Source organism: Passer domesticus, chromosome 15 (genome assembly GCF_036417665.1).
Source record: "Passer domesticus isolate bPasDom1 chromosome 15, bPasDom1.hap1, whole genome shotgun sequence".
Lineage (NCBI taxonomy): Eukaryota > Metazoa > Chordata > Aves > Passeriformes > Passeridae > Passer > Passer domesticus.
This window is the reverse complement of record NC_087488.1, coordinates 14,639,966-14,662,300: the sequence shown is the minus strand read 5'-3', so window position 1 is coordinate 14,662,300 and position 22,335 is coordinate 14,639,966. Positions and strand designations below refer to the sequence as shown.

The window sequence follows — 22,335 nt, the reverse complement described above, 5'->3', positions numbered from 1 at the left end:
AATGTAGGAATTTCCCTGCAGGAGGCGCGGATTGGTTGAGGGCGCTGGGAAGATGGCGGCGCCCAGCGAGCGGCGCTGAGCGCGGCCGGGACGGGCTCGCTGTGTCGCTGTGTCGTTCTGTCGCTGTGTCGGCTCTGTCGCGATGTGGCGCGGCTGTCGCCGCCTGTGGTGGGCCCACTCCCCGCCCGCTCGGCTCCCCCGACCGCCTCCTGCACACGCCCGGAGCGGCCCGGTGGGGCTGTGCGGGCGCCGGGCCTATGCCCCGCCGGCAGGTGAGGGAGCGCGGGGCCGGCTCCAGGCCCGTGTGGGGAGCGGGATCCTGCCCTGGGCACCCAACCCGGGGCAGGGCTGGGAGCGCTCCCCGCGGCCGCTGAGCGGTCCCGGGGCTGGGGTTCCCCCCCAGCGCTCTTTCCCTGGTGTTAATTTGTGTTTGGAGCGGGCAGGGTTCGCTGGCAGCACGGCCGAGCCCTCGCCCAACCAGTTTGTTACTCTTGTTTTTGTGTTTTGTTGGGTTTGAGGGGTTTTGAGGGAATGGGGGTTCAGGTAGGTTCTGGCCCATGTGTCCCATCCAAAGGCTTTGCTATTATCGTGTGGGCTTGAGAACAGTAAAATTAATCTCGTGTTGTCAGAGGTGAGGCTGCAGAGTCGTGGTGACTCATGACAAGGTGTTGGGAGTCTCTGATGAGCCTCGGGGCTCCTCTGGGTTACACACACTTTAATCTGCTTTTAGAACTGTGCCTGAGGCCCCAAAGCTCACAGGTCTCCAAGCCTGAGCAAATCCTTCCATTTCCCCAGTGGGAATGTGCTGCTTTTAGCCTGGAATAGCAGACCTGCAGCCTGACCTGTTTGCTGTGCCCTTCACGAGACAGATTTATGGGGTTGGGATTTACAACCTGGTTGCTGTTGTCGAGGGAGTGGCTCGTGGATTCTTCCTGCCTTGTGGGAGGGGTGTGAGCCTTTGGAATGGGTGTAATCCTGCTCTCACGCTGTCAGGAGTGCTGGTAGCAAAGGATGCTGCTCCTGAAATGAGACCTGAAGTTTCCTCAGGCTCACCTTGATGCTGGGGCAGGTGTATTCCTGGGCTGGACTGGGATGTTTGGGCTGTACTGTCCTTTGGGGATTCATTTGTCCAGTGTGACTGTATTTGTGCAATCTGGAAAGGTTGAGCCTGAAGCAGAACTCCTGAGGAGAGGTGGGACAGGCCTGCTTGGGAAGCCAGCCCTGCCACAGCCTGAGGCAGCTGAGCCCCAGCCTGGCAGGAGTGAGCTCCACTCCCTGCTGAATGGAGCTCGCTGGAGCTCACAGCTTGGAAACTGTGGATGGAGGGCTGGATTTCTGTCACCAGGCCACCTGGACAGCACCAAAGGCTGCGATGGAGAGCAGGAGAAGGGGCTGAACGTTTTCTGTTTGCCCTCTGAGTGTTCTCTTTGCCTTGTGTTTCTGTCCCCAGAGAGGAAGAGGTTCTACCAGAACGTGAGCATCTCGCAGGGGGAAGGTGAGTGTGGCCACAGGGATGGGGTGGGAGGGCTGATCCCTGGGAGAGGTGTCACCACATCAGCCCCTGCAGCCCAGGCTGTGTCAGTGGCAGGTTTGTCACCAGCTGCTCTGCCCCCTCCTCATCTACACCAAAGCTCTGTGGTGGGAAGCAGCTTCAGGACCAAGTGATGGTGGGAAACCTGACCATTCCTGTCAGCTCCAGCTCTGAATCTGCTCCCACTGTGGGGTTGTCTGTTGTTCCTTAGTGCCTGCTCCTCTTTGATTCCCCAGGATTTCTACTCTGATTCCCCAGGAGGCTTTGAAATAAACCTGGACCACCGGAAGCTGAAAACGCCCCAGGCCAAGCTCTTCACTGTGCCCAGCGAGGCCTTGGCCATTGCAGTGGCAACAGAGTGGGACTCCCAGAAAGACACCATCAAGTTCTACACAATGCACCTGGTGAGCAGGGCAGGGGGGAGTGCTGAGACCCCCAAATGCAGAGTGTGGAGGCAGCAGGGTGTCCTGCTCCCAGTGAGCAGAAAGTCAGGACTTCCTCTGGGCTGGCTGGGTGCCTGTCTAGAGGGAATCTGTGCCACTAGGGGAACTTGTGAAGGGGCTAGACAGTGTTATTGGGAATAGTGAGGGGCAGGAGGAAACTGAGCTCTGGAGCAATCCATGGCCTTTTCCCTGCTGCTTAGCGAGCTGTTTCCAGGGATCCTGAAAGATTTGGGAGGATACCTATTACATTAGCCATTTTGTGGCCCTGCACCCCTCAGTTTTTCATCTGCCACACATCCCTCTGCTTCTTCCTGGCATTGCACCACGGAAGCTGCTGCTTTTTCAAGCCTGGAATAACAGCAGTTTCAACTGCTTTTATCCCCAGACCACTCTGTGCAACACAGCACTGGACAATCCCACGCAGCGGAACAAGACGCAGCTGATCCGAGCAGCTGTGAAGTTCCTGGAGACAGACACAGTCTGGTATGAGCTGGGGACCCAGCTGGGTTTTGGAAAGAGGGTTGGGTGAAGTGAGGGAAGACATCTGCACTCACCCAGGCATGGCCTGGCTCTGATCTCTGCTGGTTTTTGCCTGAGGGTTTGAATTAGTTTAGATCAGTCCTGCATGTGCAAACCTGGTTGGAGTCTGTGCACCCAAAGAAGGAGCACTGGATTTGGTCCCCTCTGCTGAACTCTGTTTTGGTCCTCTGCTGAACTCTGTTTTGGACACCTCTCTACTGGGCAAGAGTGAGAGCAGTGGGAAATGAAGCTCTAGGAGAAAAGAAAACATCTTTGAAAGGCCTGTGGGGATCTGTCAGCCAGTCCCTGGTATTCCTGTGCCAGTACAGATAGTTCAGACTACTTTTACCAGTCCCAAAATGCCCTTCATTCCTTAAAGTCCCCGTGAGCTGTAGGATCAAGCCTGTTCATGCCCAGGCTCCTGTCCCAGCCTCCACTGGCAGCTGCACAGTTCCTGTGGGGAGAGAGGAACAGGCTCCCCCACCTGCCCTTGTGGCTTTGGTCAAACTGGGGAGGAGGGAATGCTGAGCTGAGCCACTGGGCAAGGAGAAGGAGGAGTGGCCCCACAGAGAGTTGCAGTGGGGTTTGTACCCTCCTCTAACTGCCAAACCTCACTGCAGTCTGTGGCTTGGGGCTGCCTGCAGTTTTCAGCTGGCTGGTTCACTGCTCTGTTTTGTAGTAAGACAGAATTGTCCTTCCTGGAATAACAAAAAGCACTGAATTTAAGGAAGAGTTGGGGGATAGTTCCCTGTCACTGCTGCCTGGGTGGGCAGCAGGTCCCTGTTCCACTTGCTGTGGGTCTGGGGGGGTCAGTGTCCTTCCAGAGGTGTGTGGGAGTGACCATGCAGTGTGGTTTTGTTCTGTGATGTCCCAGCTATCGTGTGGAGGAGCCTCCAGCCTTGGCAGAGCTACAGAAGAATGAATGGGATCCCGTGGTCGCCTGGGTTGAGAAAAGGTGAGAGCTCAAAGGGTTCCTGGCTGCACAAGCCCTGCCCTGCTGAGCCCAGGAGCTCTGGTGCTTAGAAGTGCCAGGGCCACAAGCTCCATGAGCCCTGGGCCTTTCCCCTGGGCTTTGCTAAGGGTTTGGGGGATCATTCCAGGTACAACGTGACAATTGGCTCCTCGACCAGCATCCTGGGGCCAAACATTCCAGCCAGCACCAAGGAGACCTTTGTCAGCCATCTGGCATCCTACAACATGTGGGCCCTGCAAGGTGAGCAGGGCTGGGCCAGTGAGGAGGTGCTTCCTCTCCACGGGGCAGGAGAGTGACTGGAATGGTTTTCTTCTCCTGCTCCAAGTGTGGAGGTTTATGTTTTAAATCTGCAGGCCAGGCCCTGACCTGCTTTTGTCACAGGCAGGGATTCTCTTCAGTGCCACTGGTGTTCAGGATCTGACTGTGCTGTCCCATGAGCTGCTTGCTCCACCTTAGCACAAATAACTTCTTTAATGCCAAACCTTCTAATGATTTAATCCCTAGCTTTGTTGTTACCAGGAAAAGAAATCAGGCTTTACTGCGCCAAAGTGCCCACACTGTGCACTGTGTTCACTTTTTTATCCTTATATCCCACTTAATCTTGCCTGAATCATCTGAATGACACCAAAAGATAAAGAAATGAAGGGAGGTTTGCTTTGCTCCAGACCTGAATGAGCAGCAGGCAGTGAAACCCACAAAAGACACAGAATGCTGGAGCCTGGATGGATGTCTCTTCCCTTTGCACAGGGAAGGGTTGTGGCAGAATAAAAGGAGGTGGTGTCCAGGGCATGGCCTTTGTCACTGTGGTGGCAGGGCCAGCACAATGCTCTGTGCCTGGAGTTAACCACAGATCTCAGTGCCCAGGTGCAGGTGGGAGCATCACTGGCCTCTCTGGGGGGGTACCACAGCCTGCCTGTCTCTTCAGTGTGTGTGAAGATGCTGCTGTAATGCTGCAGAAAACAGCCATGAATCTTGTTTGGTTTGGGTTATTCCCTTCCAGGTATAGAATATGTAATCACCCAGCTGAAATCGCTGATTCTGTCCATGAGCCTGATTGACAGGCACATTACAGTAGAGAAAGCTGTGCTTCTGTCTCGCCTGGAGGAAGAATACCAGGTAAATTATGTTACAAAACAGCCCTATAATTCAAATAGCAATAATCTCAGCATGACAAATGCATCCCCCACCACAAATAACTGGCAGGGGAAGTGCCTGCTGTAGCAGGAGACGTTCCACTCCACCAGTCTCTGTGTCTGAGAGCGTTTGGAGCGTGCTGCTGCAGAGCAGCACCACGGGCACACCAGCCCAGAGTGCTCCCAGGGCTGCCAGTTTCTTTTCACAGAGCCCAGATGGCTGCTTTTCTCCCTCTCTAATCTGAAGTGCAAAGTTGTGGCTGACTTCTCCTGCTGAGGGTTATCCAGCCTGGAGGCTTTGGTAGACACCAAGATATCAAGCTTGCTGGAAATTAGCTTGGTGTGAAGCTCTCCTTGTCCCAAAAGTGGCTGAAGTTGGGAATCTTTTCATCCTCCCGTTAAGAGGCTTTGCCTCGGACCCCAGTACAGATGAAGCACATCCTGATCTCAAGATATCTCTGCCTCAGAGTCGAGGATCATCTCAGTTCCTGGGGGGGTTATGAGCAGGGAAGCTGAGAGTTGCTGAGCTGCTTTCAGTATGATCCATGTTCCTCCTCTCCTTCAGATTCGGCGCTGGGGCAACGTGGAGTGGGCCCACGACTACGACCTGTGTGAGCTGCGTGCTCGCACGGCAGCTGGGACTCTCTTTGTTCACCTCTGCTCAGAGAGCTCAACTGTAAAACACAAGCTGTTGCAGGACTGAGGCAGCTGGGCAGGGCACAGAAAGAACACGTCCAGCTGGGAATTGCTGGCCTGACCCAGGGGATGGTAGCTACCTTCCTGCCATTCCACTTTTCCTGGGATCAGCTTCATGTGCTGTGGTTTTGTGGGCAGCTCTTCAGTTGGATTGCCTGCTGCAGTGCAGCACACAAGGAGGAGGGGTCAAGGTGAGTTTCTCTGAATCCCCGAGCCAGCAGCTCCGTCCTTTCCTGGTGTCTGTAACTCATCAGAGGAGCTCTCACGGAAGAAACAGCTTCCTGGGCAGGGCACGGCACAGACATACCCAGCATATGCCACATGTCTTCATAGCTGCCAGCTCCTGACACACACTTGTTATGGAAATCTGAAAACAGACTCCACTGCATCTGTTGTTCATCCCTCAGCGTGCCTGTCTGTAACACCAGGGTCTCTGTGTTCCATTAAAGACTCGCCCCTGTGAGGTACCAGAAGCTGTGTGTCTTTGTCTTAGTCACCAAACTGTGGGGTGGGTCCTGAGCTGCCAGCTTGTGGGCAGGGGCTGGGATGGCTCCAGGTATTAAAAATCACAGAGCAGAGCAGACACTGACTACTGTGTGAACCACTCCATGCAGCTGAGGAGTTAGCAAGGAGACAACTGTGTATTCCTGCAGCAAGAGGGGTAAAACCTGGGCTCCAGCCATCTCCAGAAGCACAGAGCATGATGAGCTGAATCTGTGTTTGACAGGCAGCACCAGCCACATCTGAGACCTGCTCTGCCCCTGGCGAGCACACAGCCACCCTCTCATTTAACCTTCCCACCTTCTCCTTGCTGCCTGCCTGGAGCAGCAGCACCCTGGCCAGCAGCATTCCTCAGAAGCTGCCCACAAGGAGCGTGGCAGCCCTGTCACCAAGCAAGGAGGGGAATTAATGACTCCTCGCTCGGCTGTCGCGAGCGGCGGCGCGTGAGCTCCTGTGGAACCATTGATTTCCCTTCCTGCTGGCTGGGGGCTGCTCTGCTCACGCTGCAGAAAGCTGATTGTGAGAAGGGGTGAGAAGATGAGGCTCCCAGGCATACGGAGCCCCCGCCAGCCTTGTGCTTGCTGAGCTGGAAACCTGCTGTTATCTCGGGGGTGGTTTGATGGAGAGTGTTCCTCTCCCGAGCTGCTGCCTCGTGCCAGCAGCTCACAGGTTCCTGCCACTGAGCTCGCAGGTACTGAAGCTTTCAGGCATGATATGCTGCGATGATTTGGTTCAATCAGCTCACAGCTGATCCATAACCCCTTGTGACCAGGTCTGAGTTGTCTGCACGGGCTTTGTGCCACTGTGATGGAAGAGACAGGGCTTTGGATGCTTTTCCAGAAAAGTAGCTTTTATTTGCAGTTTATGGTGGGATGGAAGAAACGTGCATTTGGTCTGAAATGTCCCAGGCAGCTTGGCCATGGAGAGGCAGCTGTTCCTGCTGGGGGCTGTCCTGTGTGCTGCAGCTGAGGCAGCTCCCCAGCCCTATTCTGCAGGCTCCAGGATCACTGTGCTATCCAGCTCCTTCTGCAGAGTGTTGATGAAGCAGATGATCTTCTCGATGCAGGCGCGGTTCCTGTCGCTCTCGGTTTGGAAAGCCTGGACAGATTGAAACCCAGCAGTGAATCTGCAGGCGTGTCAAGGTCCAGCAAAGACCTGGGAGTGTCCCTGCCACTTGGGCCAGACCTGCCCGTGCCCCATCCCGCTGAGTGTGAGGGTCTCTTACCTTCTCTGTCACTGACTTCTGCCACTGGTAGATGTTGGAGAGCATGTCGCTCTCTCGCTTGTCAATCTTCCGCAGGCGGATGCTGTGGGACACGTTGATGATGTTGACAACGGTGTTTTTGTTCTTAAAGAGCTGGGAGGTAACGTGACCAGATGAGAGGAGGGGTGAGCACACAATGAACGAGCAGCACAGCAGTGCTCAGAGGGAGAAACCCTCTGTCTCAGCCTGGCAAATCCCTTTTCATCGGGATGAATCCAGGGCTGTACCCTTGGCCTTGCCGTGGTGTAATGGGGCATTATCCCTAACACAGGTGGGGAAGCAGAGGCAGCACCCTTGGCCCCACATGCTGGAATGGGCAGTTCAGTGCAAGCAGGGCTGCCGTGCAGCTGGTGTGGAAGAAAGAAAGGCTGTATGTGCTCCAGCATGCCTGGAAATGGAAAATCACACTTGGAAGGGATTCCTGCACTGCTGGCACTGGCTGTAAATCTTCATTTTTGGAAAGTCCCAGCTTCTAATGGAAGCGGTGACTTCCCTCGTGGCTCTAAATAGAGGGTGGCTTCACTAACCCATAATGAGTCTCCTCCTGCAGCCAAGTGCAGCTGTTGGGTAAATGAATTCCCTTCTCCATGGGAATGGATGGCAGTGAAGCAAAATGGGTGCACGGCAGCGGTGCGGAACTGCCACCATCTGCACAGGCCATAAAGCAGCAGCTCCCCCGGGGGCTCAGGGCTCTGGTTTGTGTCTGTCAGCTCCTGATTACCTGCAGTGACAGGGGGCTGGGATAATCTGGACAGAGCAAAACCACAGCTAATGCAAATTTAAGTAATTTAGCCACTAAATGAAGGAATTACGGAGGCAAAAAGGGCAGCAGCGTTGCTGAGTGGAGCACTGCAATGATGGTGGTGCTTTTGGAAAGGCTCCTGGGATCTTTGCTTGCACAGCAAGACTGAGGGCTCGGTGGAAGGCTCCATTTAAAGTGTTGTGTCCTGCCTCCAGATCAGCTCGTGGGCTCAGGAGCTCCAGGAAGGGATTTTGAAATCACCGAGGCAAACGGCCCTGGTGTAAGAAATTCAGAGCAGTGTTGGGATTCTGCTGAGGGAGCAGGGAGAGTCTGAGCAAAACCAGCTGTGAGGGAGTGCAGCAAAGATGCTGCCTGGAAATCAGCCAGAGCAGTGAGTTGTGCTGGAGGCAGGAGAGAGATTTCCTCAGCACCTCTCCTGGGCTGCTGCCACCAGCTCTGGCAGTGCCCAGGGAAACCTGCAGTGCAGTTATCCCCTGTCCTAGTCAGTGGAGATGTTCAGAGGCACCACACTTCAGCCAAGCAGCAGGACCCTCTAGGAAGGAGGTTTTGCTGTGGTTCAGGAATGGCTGTGGCAGCACTGAGCCTCCTGGAAACCCTGTCCCTTCAGAGAAGAGGCTGTGGCCTCATTTTCTTGCCTACTCTCTCACAGAAATGAATTGTTTTGGTGCCCTCACCTTTCGAAGATCATCTGGAAAATCCTCTTCAAGCTCGTAGCGGTCCACTTTCTTCAGGGTGGCCTTGACAATCTCCATCAGCTTTTCAAGGTGTTGGTTTTCCAGGTCCCGGCACTGGCTAAACGTGCAGAACGTGGTTAAGGAAAAAGCTGACCACACCACTCATCTGTGGAGATTGAATGACCTCCTGTAACTGGGAGCCAGGGTCTGCACAGGGGGATTCTGCAGAAATGAGCCTGGCTGCTCCCAGAAGCTGCTGTGCTGTCAGGATATCAGGATGCACACTCTCAGTTCTCAATCACACACTGAGTCTCATCTTCACTGCCCAATATGACAGAGGACTGAGAGAGGACCTGGGATTGCCAGGGAAATTGGAAGAGGCCTCCAGGTGAAAGCTAAGCTCTGAATGCACTGCAATTATTTGCACCAGGCCATCAGATTTCTAGATTTAAAGCAGCGTGACCTGACACTCAAGCACTTCAGTATTCTCATATAACTTTTTTTTCAGCACACATCAAAAATACAAAAATGAACACCATTTAAAAAGTATTCAACCAGAATTGTAGATATTTAATTTACTGCTGTGGCAGGAATGTACCTAGACAACAGTCTAACCAGATCTTCCCTCTGTTTTGTCTTCTCTGCATGGAGAAGAAAGGAAGATTCCCAACAGGGTGAAAGCTGCCTAAATCCTACAGAATTCCAGCATAGTAGAATTTAAATCTTTCAGTGCTCTCCAGAGTCTCCACATAAAGAAGATAGGCACCTTAAATGAGCATTCCTCAAGGCTGGGAAAAGATATTTTCTATTGATTAAAATTTAAAAAAAAAAAAAAAAGGTTTTGTACTGGAAGCTCATTTTTGGATTTAGAGGTGAGGTGTAGGCCAACCTACTGTGAAAAGGATATATCCCTTGAATGTTTTCAGTGAATGTTGATGCTATGACATCAATGCTTCTTTTAAAATCCTGTAACAGTTCCTTAACAGAGGGGAAAAAGAGGAAATATCACAATAAAAACTTGCACAAACATATCAGGGAGTCAGAGAATCTAGGAGGAATCTACAATTTATTGTAATTTGGACTCACTGCTGTTATTAGCATAGTCAGAAACTGAACTGCCTCAAGCATTTAAAGTGTCTGGAATAAGCCAGGGGATCCTTGTTGCCCTCACCTAAGCAGTGCCTGGAGAGGGCTGCATTCCCACACCCTGCCATGCCTCCTTGTCCTTGGCTGTGTGAAGAGCCTCTTGTCAGAAGCACAACCCCTGCCTGGGCTTTACTGCAGCTCTTGGTTTAGTCCTCAGAAATTAAAAGTGCAGCTGCCTGTTCCCTCTCTCAGAGATGGCTGATGGAGAATCTGTGAAGTGTTGCACTTAAATGTCTTGGTAGCTGAATCCTGCAAATCCGGCAGGGCACACAGGGAGAAATGTTTCTGCTCATCCCGTCAGTGATTGCAGATATGGAAGGGCCAACTCAGAAAACTCTAAAAAGGCACAATCCTGATGCAGTGAGGATCCATTTTGAGCTGCTGCTTTCTGCCATCCATGCTCACAAAACTAAACTGCTGCACACAGGCCACAGCTCCTGCCTGCTCATTTTTAAACAGATTATTTTGGGTTTTTTTCCTTCCGTGAAGATGCTCATCAGCAGCCCTGCCCTAGTTTTTGAGGAAAAGTCTGGGGAGGAAAAGGCAGCTATTATGCAAGCAAATGCAGCAAGCTGAGCAGGAATGTGTATAATCTTCTAGCAAAGATCAGCTTCAAAGAATGACACCTCTAGAATTCCAAATGCATACCCCATGCTGTGCAGCAACTTGTGCAGGCCTATAAAGTGATTGCACAACCTCCCTGCCTCCAAAGTGTGGGAAATCAGCTTGGATAGATGTGAGGGACATACTGTGTTCTGCTCTGAGAAACAGAAATCTGCTGTAAGGTATCAATGTCCAGGGCCTGATCTCACTCCCATCAACTTTGGACAGAGAAAGAAAAAGATGGGGACAAAACATTTTCCTGAGTGGAAATCCTGTGCCCCCCTCTTGTGACACAGGGCTGCAGTGACAGAGAAGTGACCCCACAACGTTCTGGCTGTGAGGTCTCACAGGTGTGAGCTTGGATCTCACCTCCAGGTCGTTGGACACCAGTGCTTCCAAGGTCATGAGTGCATCCCACAGCTGATGGATGTCCTCCTTGCCCTGGGCTCGTTTCGACTCAGCAATTTCACCACTCCTGGCCTGATAAAGCTCATCCAGCCTCTAAACACAGAGATACGTGAATTATAGTTTGTGTTCAGCACTCCATTGCAATTTAATTAACTCGTTACATGTGTGAGAAAAGTTCCTGCTGCTGATTAGCTGAAATGAAATGTGATGATTCAGGGAAGTCTCCAGATTTACATAGTGGGTAGTCAACAGTTCTGAGGTTTGCTACTGCAGGGGGATTGGGAAAACTCTTCTTCATCCTCCACTCAGCAGAAGACTCTGCTCCTTCTATGCTTCCCTTCATTTCCAGCAAAAAAGAACAATATTTAATTATTGATATTGCTGGCTGTGAAGAAGAAATTAACAATTGCTTTGGAGAAAGAAAGGCAGGTGTAAATCCTGATCCACTTCCTGCCAGGGAGAATCTTGACTGACTTCCAGTAGGGTCAGGATTTAGTATTCTGAATATGGAATACCTATCATTGCCTGCCTTCCTCTTACAGCAAGGATTTATTGCCCTTCACAATTATGTATTGATGTCACTTTTGTATCAGGCAAGATTTATGTTTGCTTGGATCAAAAAATAAAAGAAAAAATCCTCTTGTGCTGAATGTGTTATTTTCAAGTCTATTTAAAATCAGTTAACAATCAACTGTTTAAAAAAGAAGGGAAAATATATATGTTTTATTATGTCTGATCCACTTCTCCTGAGAGGGAATGGATGGGGTGAAATAAAGAATTCTGTTAAAAACCCCTGCCAAGGCTTGTGTCTGGAAATGGGGTGGATTACCCAAACTTTGCAGTTTAAAAGGGGGAAGGGGAGAGCAAGGTTTCTTCTTCTCTAATGTAAACAAGTTAGGAGGCTCAAAAGGCCCCAGAGCCACTCAAGCTGCACCTCTGGGAGCAAAAACTTCCAAGTTCAAGGCCTTTAATCCTCCGTAACCAACTTCAGAGAGGCAGTGATTTCACAGGTTACCCAAGTTTACATGAAAGGATTACAGACAGACAAACAGCCCTAAGAACAGCTCACAGACTGCAGTCTGCTGGGACCTCTGTGCCTTTTGAACTCCTCCAGCAATTTTAAATGATGGGGAAATGATGTTCAAACACTGCGTTCGGTTTTGACACAAACTCTTCTAATATTTATACGGAAACTGGCATGCTGACCCCTGTGTCCTGTTTATAGAGAATCACAGAATCCCAGAATGGTTTGGGTTGAGAAAGACCTTAAAGATCATCCAGTCACATGCCCTGCCATGGGCAGGAGCACCTTCCTCTATCCCAGGTGGCTCCAAGCCCTTTCCAACCTGGCTTTGGTCACTTCCAGGCATGGGGCAGCCACAGCTTCTCTGGGAATCTGTGCCAGAGCCTTCCCACCCTCACAGAGAAGGATTTCTTCCTAATATTTAATCTAATTTCTTCCTGGTATTCCATCTAAGCCACCCCTCCTTCAGCTTTAGGCCATTCCTCCTTGTCACCCCTTGCAGCCCAATCCACAGCTGAGCCTGTAGGTCAGACAGAGGTGAAGGGGTAAAATCTGGTCTCAGCTGTGTATCTTTGGGTTTTGATGTTGTTTCTTTGTTTTTGTAGGTTTTGCAGGGTTTGTTTTGCCGGTTTAGGGTTTTTTCATGGAAGGCACAGTGAGAATTCAAGCACAAGCTAACTGAATATTCAAACCAAACTTCTGGCTGGAACGAGATGCTCTTCAAGGTCCCTTCCAACCCAAACCATTCTGCAGTTCTGTGACTCTGGTGGTGCTGCCAGCTCCTAAAGCTGCTGGGTGCAGATTTCCAACGTGAGTCAGCGAGGTTCAAGGCCCTGGGAGCAGAGTGACTCAGCAGCTGTCAGCCCGTGACAGGCACTGAAATAAAAGTGACCTGGTTTCCAGCAGGAGCCAGAGCTTGTGACTCTGCTGGTGTCACTTGTCAGGGACTGGCTCTCTCAGCTGACAGTGTCACCAGGCTTTAGCCCTCCCTTATTTTATTTTTTTTCCTGTGGAAACAAAGTCATGATCCATCTATTATACATGGTTAGAAAGGGATCCAGCTAGAAGCTACGCCCTGAGCAGCCACAATGGGTGGCTGTAGTTGAGCAGAATCAAAAGAGAGTTTCTGCTTTAAAGGACTAGAAATACATTAAAATAACTTTCTCTAATTTTTTTTGGTTATAGTTCCTTGAGCTGTTGTTGAAAAAATGAACTGAAGCAGAAAATTACTTGAAAATAAACTGAATACCCTGCAATTTCCTTCCTTTTCTCCCTGGTTTTTCAATGAAGGAAGAGTTATTGGAGCTTCAAAAAGAAGGGGAGCAACAGTAAACATCTATCTATCTATCTTAAAAATCAACTTTATAAAAATATTTAAACTAAAAGGAAGGTTGAGCATTTCCATTTTCTTAAATATTGGTGACATTAATGGTACAGGATGTAGAGAAATCACGTATCAAACAAACAAAAGTGTAACATTACCCTTTGGTTCCGACTCTCAAAGTCTGAGATTATTCTCTTGCTTTCTTGCTGGTTGACTGCCAGAATTTCATGGAGCCTTTTGTAGAATTTAGAGACTTCAGCTTCTCGTTTTTCAAACTCTTCCAGTCCATAGTTGTACAGGTTCTCACAAACTAAGACAAACTCCTTCTTGTATGTGACAGCAGAGTCAAGGTCTTTTGCTTGCTCAGTGGAGCAACACGTTGTGTTCCTTCTGCCTCTGCAAATCTGAGCAACAAGAGCTACGAGCTGCTTTTATGTAAACTCTGTGGTTCTTGCTGGGAGCTGCCAAATATTCTGTCTAGGGCAGGACTGGGTCACCCATTCCTGTTTTATGCATAGAATTTTGCTGCCTTAAGGGTATGGAGAAAGCTATGGCAACTTGAGGGGGAAAAAAGGCCTTGAGGAAGAGAAGAAAATACATTCACTTGTCTGACTCTTCTGACACAGCAGCAGAAGGAAGCCTACAACCCTATCTGTCTTCACAAGTGTGAATACAGTGCCTGTGTAGTTAATAAATACAGCTCTGGAGCCCACAGCCAGAGCACAGAATAAACTACTGACTTGGTAGCATCACAAAAATAACGTCAATTTTTCTTCTGCTATTATCTTGGCAATGGAATTGTTTCTGGAGTCTATTGTAGTTAAGCCGTGATGCATTTTTCCCCAACAGTGTAATGCAATTTTAAGGAAGGTCAAGTTACTGGCCTTGACAATACTCTATTAATCTGAATGAGAAAAGAAGAAAGAAAAAAAAGTGTCTGCTTTCTGCTCCCCTGTGTAGGAGCAATGATCAGAAAAATGTGCTGGCCTGGAAACTTCCCGTTGCCAGTTCTGGCAGGTTGTGAGATATGTGACTTGTATCATCCTGATTAGTCTGTTCCTATCTCCTACCACTTCAATTTCAACATGATTTTAGCAACTGTGCTCTCACAATCTAACAGACAGAGATTTATCTTCCAGCTCATTTTAAACTTTAAGTGGATTCCAGACTTAAAGAAAGTACAAAGTCTCGATTCTTGAAGGGTCAGAAAAGGAGGCTACCAAAATCGTGTTTGATTCAAGGGAAGGAAAAAGAATATGGTAATTACAACGGTGAGAATTTAAAATGCTGGGATCTCATGACCTGTTGGGGATAGAAACGAGTGGTTTTACAAATGGGATGTCTCAAGCTGGGCTGGCCAGCTTGTCAGTAATATAAACCATTTGTTTGGAGCCCTCATATTTCACAAGATATCATGCCTTAAAGCTGTCAGTGGTCTCACAGCCTTGTAGTGTAACTTTTGGTACCGTTCCAAAATTGAACACAGACTGCCTCAGATCTTAGATCAATGTAGCTTTCAGCTCTGGACAAAAGCAACAGATGAAGAGTCCCTGTGGATGCACTTCCTTCTTAACTGAAGGCATTACCTGTTAGCTGTAGGTATTCCAAACCCAGGAAGGATATGCCTGCAGCAGCTCCTCCACTCCAGGGAGGGAAGCCAGTTTGGCAGCTTCTCCATCCTCCTCATGCAGACTGTCAAACAGGAATGATCCATTCAGGTACTCAACAAAGGCTGCCTTTGAAGAGAAACAGAGCAAAATAAGTAAAACAGAGATGCCAGCCTGCTTCCAGTCCTCAGGATGTGTCTCTCCTGTGAGCACCTCAGCAGCAGCAGCAGAACATGGGTGCTGACACAGTTCCATGAGCACTGCAGAAACACCAAGCAAGCCACAAAAGCACCTTGCAACTGGAGTGAAACCCATCCCAGGGGCTTTGCTGCTACAGCTCTGTAGCCTGAGGATAGAAACCTCTGTTTAGTCTTGTATCAGATGCCTGAATCATAAAACGGTTTGGGCGGGAAGGGACATTAAAGATCACCCAATCCCACCCCCTGCCATGGCAGAGACACCTTCCACTGTCCCAGGATGCTCCAAGCCCCATCCAGTCTGGCCTGGAACACCTCAGGGATGGGGCAGCCACAGCTTCTCTGGGCACCCTGTGCTCATTGCCAGTATAAGACATTACCACATACAAACATTTATTGCAAGGCTATTTAAGGAGTTGGTGAACTTTGGGGAGGTTCAAAGGGAAGATTGGCAGCACCCTCCCTGGCACTAAACACTGAACTTAAGCCACTCTGATCATCCAAAGGTCTGGCATATAGAATCAGGCTACAACTGAAAGCACCATTCCACCTGGTCTTGCTTTCAGCCCAGTCACAGGACTACAGTGATCTCCAAAAGATCACTGAAGAGTTTAGCCATAAAACTAATGAAAAGCTTGACTTAGTGTGAAGGAGAGAAAAAAAAAAAAAGTCGCTTCACCATGAAAATGTTAACATTTCCCTCAGACCTGTAATTTTCTTAATCTCACGTCAGGCTGATAAACTCCCTGGGTATGATTTACTATTTAGCTTTGCAGGGTCTCTATCTGTAGTTTCATTGTTCAGCCCAAAGAATTATGTCCCCCACATCATGTGTATTCCACAGCAGCTCCTGTTTCCATCCAAAAGATAAGATTCAGAGATCACAGAGATTAATCTGAGCCTTAGTTTTAGCAGAGTCGATGTTAACCTGTCATTAAATCTTCAAGCAGGGAGAAGAAAAGTCAATATATGTTGTGCTTCTTCCTCCTGGGACAATACAAAACTCACCTGGTGGTACTCCAGCTCTCTCTGCTTTGCATCTTCTGCCTCCTGCAGAGCAAGGACCTCAGCCTCCTCTTGCTCCAACGGCTTAGTGAGATTTTGGTACTTTAAAGCTGCAGCTTTTCTCTGAGAAATAGAAATAAACTATTTGTATTAGGTTAGCCAACATTGCTCAATGAGTCAGGGTGTAAGCAACTGATCTTTCTAGAACGTGCACCAGAGTGGCATCTGCCTCTCCATTTCCTCATGGGCTTTTTATTAAACTATTTATGAAGTTTCAAATCTAATCCTCATCCCATTTTTTGCTGGCATATTGCTCTGTTTCTGTATTCAATGCATCTGAGATAATTCAATCCCAGGAAGCTTTTCTCTCTCCATTTTCTCATCTTTAGAGGTTTTTGGTGGGTTTTTTTTTCCTCTTTTAGCAGGAAGTTCTATTTTGACTTCTAGAATTTGAGCTCCAATTTGATCAGTCAGTGAGGTTAATAAATTTTCCAGGGAGGAGGAGAAGGTTCTTTGGAGGAGTGGATGGCAAGGTAGCACCAGGGGCAAGAACCTCATTAGCTTGAAACTGAAGCTTGACAAATTTAAGTATGCAATTCTCAGACGTCCCTGATGAGCAGGGACTGCATTCCATGACCTGGAAAACCCTTCCAGTCCTATGGTAAGAGCAATGTACATTCCAAGTACAGCTCCTGCTCTGTGCCAAGCAAATTTACAATTAATCATGTCCTTTGGTTACTAAAAAAACCAAACAAACCCTGAACAAAAAATCCCTGTCTTTGTTCCTTTGAGCCCTGGGATGACAAAGCAGCTCCACAGGTTCCTGGTGAGGATGAAGTGTCTCATTCTCAGAAATCAAAAGTGGGAAGTGCATCCAGGCAGCTGCTTGCCTGGATTGTCAGGTTGCTAGTGAAACAAATCACTCTGTGAGCAGCAGGACCACCAAGGCTCCTTCCCCCTGGATCCTTGTCTCCAGACTGATTTCCTCTGAGATTCTCTGAGAAGACTTGCACTCACACTGCAGCCTCTCTGTGGCAACACCAACCAGGCCCCTCTCCCACACACAGCTGCTGATTTTCACAGAATCTGTGAAGACATCATGCTTCTGACACCTCTACCTCTCTGTCAGATTTGACAGAATTTGGCCTACAGGTTCACAGCTGTTATGTGGAAGCAGAATAAACACTGTGTGTTTCTGTGAGCCTGATTTCTGCAGGGAACCTGCCCCCAGTGCTGGAATATTGCTGGCACACCAACAAAGCAAAGGCTCTGTAAGATGCTGCTGCCTGATTTCCCAACCAGGGAATGCAGAAATCTCACCGTGGAGTTTCTCACGAGCTTGAAGTCCAAGTACACCAGGCTGGGAAGATGAGCAACAACAAACAGCCTGTAGTGCTCTTCACTGCAGAAAGGGTTCCCACTGAGGTTCAGTGTCTGCAAGCTTTTTAACCTCCTGAGATAGATCACCTGTGCCAGAGGGAAAGAGCTCTGCATTTCCCAGTGCTGGGGAAACACAGCCCTGGAATTTATTGCTTTTATTACAGCTGAGTTGCAATATGTATTCTGCTCTGCTGCCAAATTCACACGACAGTCAATTATGAGTTTCTAATGGTTTTGGGAAAGGAAATGCTTAAATTCACATTGGCAATATCTAGACAACGGGAGGAGAGAGAAGGCAGATGGGGTGCACAAATCACAGGTCCTAAATTGGTAAGATGCCCTCAGAAGAACCCCAAATAAATCCTGGCCTCCCCCCTTTTCTCATATGTAGCATTATTCCTTTTCTAGCTTTCATGGGAGCCAACAGGAATTTTGCCATGGCTGAGAGCAGGCACAGAACTGGGCCCCCATGAGTCAATAATCTAAAAGAAAAATGGCTGCAGTAAGCACTTAACACCAGAGGACTAAAGCCATAGCTCAGACTACTTAGAAATCATAAGGAGAATTTTATCACCTAAGGAGGGGCTTGGACACAATGGCAAATGCCAGTTTTAGAATATCTGATCCTTCAGCAAGGAATATTTGCAAAGCCAGGGAGCACTCACATCTTCCAGAATGGTCAGGTTATTCTTCCCTATGGAGAAAATCTGCAGCTCTTGCAATGTGTCCATGTGCTCAATTTTAGATATTCTGTTTTTGTAGAGACTGAGGTCCTGCAGTTTGACAAGAGTATCCAGGCCCTCAATTACTTCAATATTGTTGAAAGACAGGTCTGGGGAAGAATTTATAAATCAAACATTAAATTATTTCTTGCAGAACACCCTGATTCTGCTCTTTAGTTCTGCATGTAGGAGTTTATGTACAGATTTTTCCCAGGGGTGGTCCAGGTCCCACAGGAAAGGCTCAGCATTAAATCATCCTTTATTCCCATCTCCTCCTTGCAATTGTCTGTGCAACTTCTAAATGAGAGGAAAAGCTGAAGTTAGTCCATGCAGAGTCCACTTACACAGCCTGAAAGGGGCTTCTGCCTTATGGGGAAACACAAAACAAGAGGTGGGGAAGTGCCCTTCGAGGGGAATTTCTGTGATCAGTCTGGCACTGCCTTGTTTCTTGCCACAGGACCAGGACAAGGCAGTTCCACGTCAGTGGAGTTATGCAAAGGCTCACTTGAGCTGTTTCACTTATTGAAATGTCCTCTTCCCCTGCCAGAACATCTCTCCTAACACCTACACTCACCATGACTAAGGGCAGGATTTGCCTGAGGATTAGTACTGAGCAAGCCAAGAGGCCAAAAACAGTTTATGAGGTCTCTTGGGTGGCTGAGACACTTGTACAGCAGCAGCTGAGCCACTGCAGCCTTTGGGCAAACAAAATGTGAGAGCGTGCTTCAAAACACCGTGCTTACACTGATCACTTGGTGATTCACAAGTGCCTCGGTCGTCTGTGGAGCAGGACTGTGCAGACAACTGGGTGGAAGAACCCATCAGACATTTCACAATGTGCTCACAAGCTCCAGCCCTGCACGCTGAGGATATATTTAGAATTCCAGCCAGCAACGTGGCTGCAGTTCCAGGGAATGCTGTGAGCTGTGTGGCTGCAAGCACCCACATCAGGCCACAAGGATGGGCACTCCTTGGGACAACGGTTATTAAGTTCTGTTTTGTCGGGCCAGGGTTTTATGAGCCTTTAAAAGGGAACTTAATACACCAAGGATAGCCTGGCTATTACCTTTGGAGGCAAATAATGAGCAGGATGGCTTCTGCTGCAGTGTTGGAAACAAAAAGGTTTAATAAAAGGAAAAACAATAAACAGAAAATTCGATCCAGGTACAGAGGTCTGCTCCTGGTAAAACACCTTCACAAAAGCCTCGTGGCTCTTTTGTCCTCTCTTTTTCTACCTGATGGCCCAGGCGGGATCTTTTGGCTCTCATCCAATTAGGTGACCCCAAGGTTTTAGTGAAGTCTCTGGGGTCCTATAAGGTGTCTTTTCACCTGATCGTTGGGAGAAACTTCTGGGCTTCCTTCCTTTTTTTGGGGGACAAAGGCTAGTTTGCCCCTCTCTCATTGGGGGCATCCCCCTACACTCCTTCAAACGGTGACACCCAGCCCTTGAGGATAGAGGGGTTGTGGGATTTGGAATGCCTGCAGCAGCTTTGGAAACAGAATCCAGGCTTCTAAATCGCAGGGGTGTTTCCATAAATATTCCTGAAAGTCACCCCTAAACACAATACAAACCTTGGAAACAACATTGAGACCTCAGCTTCCTGTTCCTGCCACACCAAATGTATTAAACCAGTTTTTAAACATTTGAAGGATTGTTTTGCAGCTCTGATACTCAGGCATTTTGACATTTGACAGTCAAATGAGGAGACACACAGACAGCTGACAGCCTTCCCAGGGTAAGCTCCTATCAGTCGTGTCTGAGAAGGAAGGTGACATCCTGGTTTATCTCAGATTTTGCACCTGCAAAGGCATCCACCCTCCTCTGCCTGCATCTCACCAAGCCATACAAGGTGAACCAGACTCTCCAGGCCTTCTATCTTCTCAATGACGTTGTTGTCCAGCTGCAGTTTAGTCAGATTTTCTAATGGCCACAGATTATTAATCTGCAGGATGTCTAAAACCACAGGAAAAAAAAAAAAGAAAAGAAAATTGCTTTTCACGTGAGCCAGCTTTGTTTCAGCAGACACCCTGCCTTGCACAAGGCAAACACGTCCAGTCTTGCCTCCAAAAGGGTTTTTAGTGTGTGGTGAGTGCCCTGGAGAGCTCAGGGGTGCACTGGCTGGATGAGATCCCAGTGAAACACCCACTTAACCCCAGTGTCCTGCACCAGCACTCAGCCAGGCGTGCAGGGGGTGCTGACTGTGGCCCTGCACTCAGTGCCTCCATGAATCCACTGCCAGGAGGTTCTGACCTTCATTTTCCTCTCCAGCTCCAAGCAGGAGGTTTGGGATGAGATTTTCTCTGCATTTGCAGTCCCAGCAGTGCCCAGCTCCTGATTCTGTAAATGACTCCCCTGCTGCCGGGATTCTGGGCACAGCAGAGGAAGCTGGGCTCTGCTCTTGCTGTGCAGGCTGCAGTTTGGAGCTAATCAATATCCCTGCACTTGGGTTCCCCCAACACAGAGTCACAAGGGCAGGCTGTTTGCAAAGGATCAGGACCAAGGTGACAGGAAACACAGGATGTTCTCACCCCCATTTCTCTTTGCCCTGCAGTGCCCTCCCAGATTTCATCTGCTGTCCTGCTATCCTTATTTAGTGAGGGCACCATAAACCAAGGAACTGCATGCACAAAATATTCACACACTTATGGATTTTGTATTTGCAGACAAATCCATGCAGGACCAGGTCAAGGGAGTCTTTTCTAAGAAAATCAACTCACACACACAATATTTTACTGGAAGACAAAGAATAATCAACTGAAATTACTCCCCTCCCTCAAATACTCAAAAATTGAGCCAAATGTTCTTCCTTTCCATTTTTTGAGTGCAATTTTACCACAGTTCTGACAGTAAGAGGCAAGCCATGGCAGTGGCATGGGTGACCAGGGAATGCCATCAGACTGGGCTGTCACCACCACAATCCCCCAAGAGCTCTCACATCACCAGCAGCCTCGGCTGAGCCTGCCCTGGGCTGGATTTGGCAGCATCCGAGGGGCCCAGCAGGCCCGTGGCCTGTAGGTGTCACCACAATATAAATGTTAAATGAGAGCAGCACTGACAAGGGGATGGCAAGTGAAGCAGCTCTGAAGTCACCCACCAGCAAAAGCTGCTTTGTACACGTGTGAGCAAAATCCAAGTCCAGATGTTAATTTTGACATAACAAATCCCACCTAATAACAGGTGCTTAATTGCCAGTTACCCACTTACTCTATTACCTTCTAGATAAAGAAGAGGGAAATATGTATATATTCTGATACTCACTTTTAAAACTGAATTGTATCTCTGTCACAACTTTAACGTTGATACTTTCCTCTCTGGCAGTATCTCCAAGGTCCTCTGGACACTTCTCCTCAATGGCTTTCTGAAGCATTTCATCATCAATAACGTTTGGCTCAATGCTATTGTTAAACTGACTCATTGTGAGATGGAATCAGTCTTGAAGGACAGGAAAAAAAATAAATTAAATCACTGCCTGGCTACTCTTTCCAGCAGTCACAGAATCCCAGAACAGTTTGGGTGGGAAGGAACCTTAAAGCTCATCTCATTCCATCCTCTGCCAGGGGCAGGGCCACCTTCCACCATCCCAGGGTGCTCCAAGCCCCGTCCAACCTGGCCTTGGACATTCCAGGGATGGAGAATCCACAGCTTCTCTGGGCAGCCTGTTCCAGTGCTTGACAACCCCTCCAGTGAGGAAATTTTTCATGGAAATTTAAACATCCCTAATGTTGCCCTGGAGGCAATGAGACCATTTGTCTTTTTCAAACCGTGCAGAGTTAATGAACGGCTGTGAAGGACTTGCATCTTCAAACCTTTGCTTGTGTAAGATGTTTATAATTACAGATTTATTTTTGCATAGGACAGCGATGATAAATGTCAGACTTTAGAGAGTTCTGTTCCCATTATGGAGTTTTATTAACAAACCAAACCTCCCTGTGGCTGTGTTCGGCACAGACCGAGGAGCAGCAGCTCTGGATTTATCCATCCCTGGCCATCCCCTCTCTCTTTCCTGTACAATCGCAGAATTATTTGGGCCGGGAGGGGCCTTAAAGCTCATCTTGCCATGGCCGGGGACACCTTCCGCTGTGCCAGGCTGCTCCAAGCCCCAGCCCGGCGCTGGGCGCTCCGGGGATGCGCGTTTGTCCCGCGCCTCTTCGGTCAGTGCCGGTTCCGCCACCCCGGCCCGGTGGCCGGGAAGGAGCCGCCGCCCCCCGCTCCCAGGACCCGGATCCCGGCCCATGGGGCCTCTCACCCGCCGGTCCCCAGGGGCCTGGGGCGGTTCCCGTTCCCGTTCCCGTTCCCGTTCCCGTTCCCGTTCCCGTTCCCGTTCCCGTTCCCGGTTCCCACTCAGCGCCCGTCGCTAAGGAAGCCCCGGTGCGTTGCTAAGGGCGGCACGTGACCGGCTCAGCCGCCAATGGGCGTGGAGT

The 22,335-nt window shown here is 49.1% G+C and overlaps 2 protein-coding genes and 1 long non-coding RNA gene across 5 annotated transcripts; 1 reads left to right on the top strand and 2 right to left on the bottom strand.

The window, feature by feature from the left end:
- The first annotated feature begins 31 nt into the window (after positions 1-31).
- ATPAF2 (ATP synthase mitochondrial F1 complex assembly factor 2) lies at positions 32-5,768 on the top strand. Its single transcript, XM_064390118.1, has 8 exons — positions 32-272; positions 1,451-1,495; positions 1,790-1,935; positions 2,360-2,457; positions 3,368-3,448; positions 3,594-3,706; positions 4,467-4,582; positions 5,165-5,768. Exons 1-8 carry the CDS (start codon positions 143-145, stop codon positions 5,300-5,302), a joined length of 867 nt encoding a protein of 288 aa, XP_064246188.1. The 5' UTR covers positions 32-142; the 3' UTR covers positions 5,303-5,768.
- Positions 5,406-22,293, bottom strand: DRC3 (dynein regulatory complex subunit 3). Of its 3 annotated transcripts, none has more exons than XM_064390116.1 (13): positions 22,256-22,293; positions 21,173-21,346; positions 19,751-19,867; positions 17,857-18,023; positions 17,132-17,278; positions 15,815-15,934; positions 14,627-14,738; positions 13,161-13,336; positions 10,616-10,747; positions 9,405-9,475; positions 8,498-8,621; positions 7,022-7,153; positions 5,406-6,894 (listed from the first exon to the last, which is right to left on the bottom strand). In XM_064390116.1, the coding sequence occupies exons 2-13, from the start codon at positions 21,327-21,329 to the stop codon at positions 6,781-6,783; spliced, it is 1,569 nt and encodes a 522-aa protein (XP_064246186.1). In that variant the 5' UTR covers positions 21,330-21,346; positions 22,256-22,293; the 3' UTR covers positions 5,406-6,780. The 3 variants fall into 3 exon arrangements, with proteins under 3 accessions (XP_064246186.1, XP_064246184.1, XP_064246187.1); XM_064390114.1 differs by having other exon boundaries at positions 22,161-22,265; XM_064390117.1 differs by lacking the exons at positions 9,405-9,475; positions 10,616-10,747; positions 13,161-13,336 and having other exon boundaries at positions 8,498-8,622; positions 22,161-22,265.
- LOC135281345 (uncharacterized) lies at positions 9,545-10,609 on the bottom strand. Its single transcript, XR_010348009.1, has 2 exons — positions 10,393-10,609; positions 9,545-9,853 (listed from the first exon to the last, which is right to left on the bottom strand). It is a non-coding gene; the product is annotated as an uncharacterized LOC135281345 (long non-coding RNA).
- Positions 22,294-22,335: the final 42 nt, after the last annotated feature.

What these genes read in the sequence shown, in the direction of transcription:
- ATPAF2 (XM_064390118.1), top strand. Translation starts at nt 143, where the DNA reads ATGTGGCGCGGCTGTCGCCGCCTGTGGTGGGCCCACTCCCCGCCCGCT. An exon ending in GTCGCCTGGGTTGAGAAAAG is followed by an intron (nt 3,449 to 3,593) that starts GTGAGAGCTCAA and finishes GGATCATTCCAG; the next exon opens with GTACAACGTGACAATTGGCT. An exon ending in CAACATGTGGGCCCTGCAAG is followed by an intron (nt 3,707 to 4,466) that starts GTGAGCAGGGCT and finishes ATTCCCTTCCAG; the next exon opens with GTATAGAATATGTAATCACC.
- DRC3 (XM_064390116.1), bottom strand. Translation starts at nt 21,329, where the DNA reads ATGAGTCAGTTTAACAATAGCATTGAGCCAAACGTTATTGATGATGAA. An exon ending in TTGAGAGTCGGAACCAAAGG is followed by an intron (nt 10,748 to 13,160) that starts GTAATGTTACAC and finishes CTCTGTGTTTAG; the next exon opens with AGGCTGGATGAGCTTTATCA. An exon ending in ACTGAAAACATTCAAGGGAT is followed by an intron (nt 8,622 to 9,404) that starts ATATCCTTTTCA and finishes CACGTTCTGCAC; the next exon opens with GTTTAGCCAGTGCCGGGACC.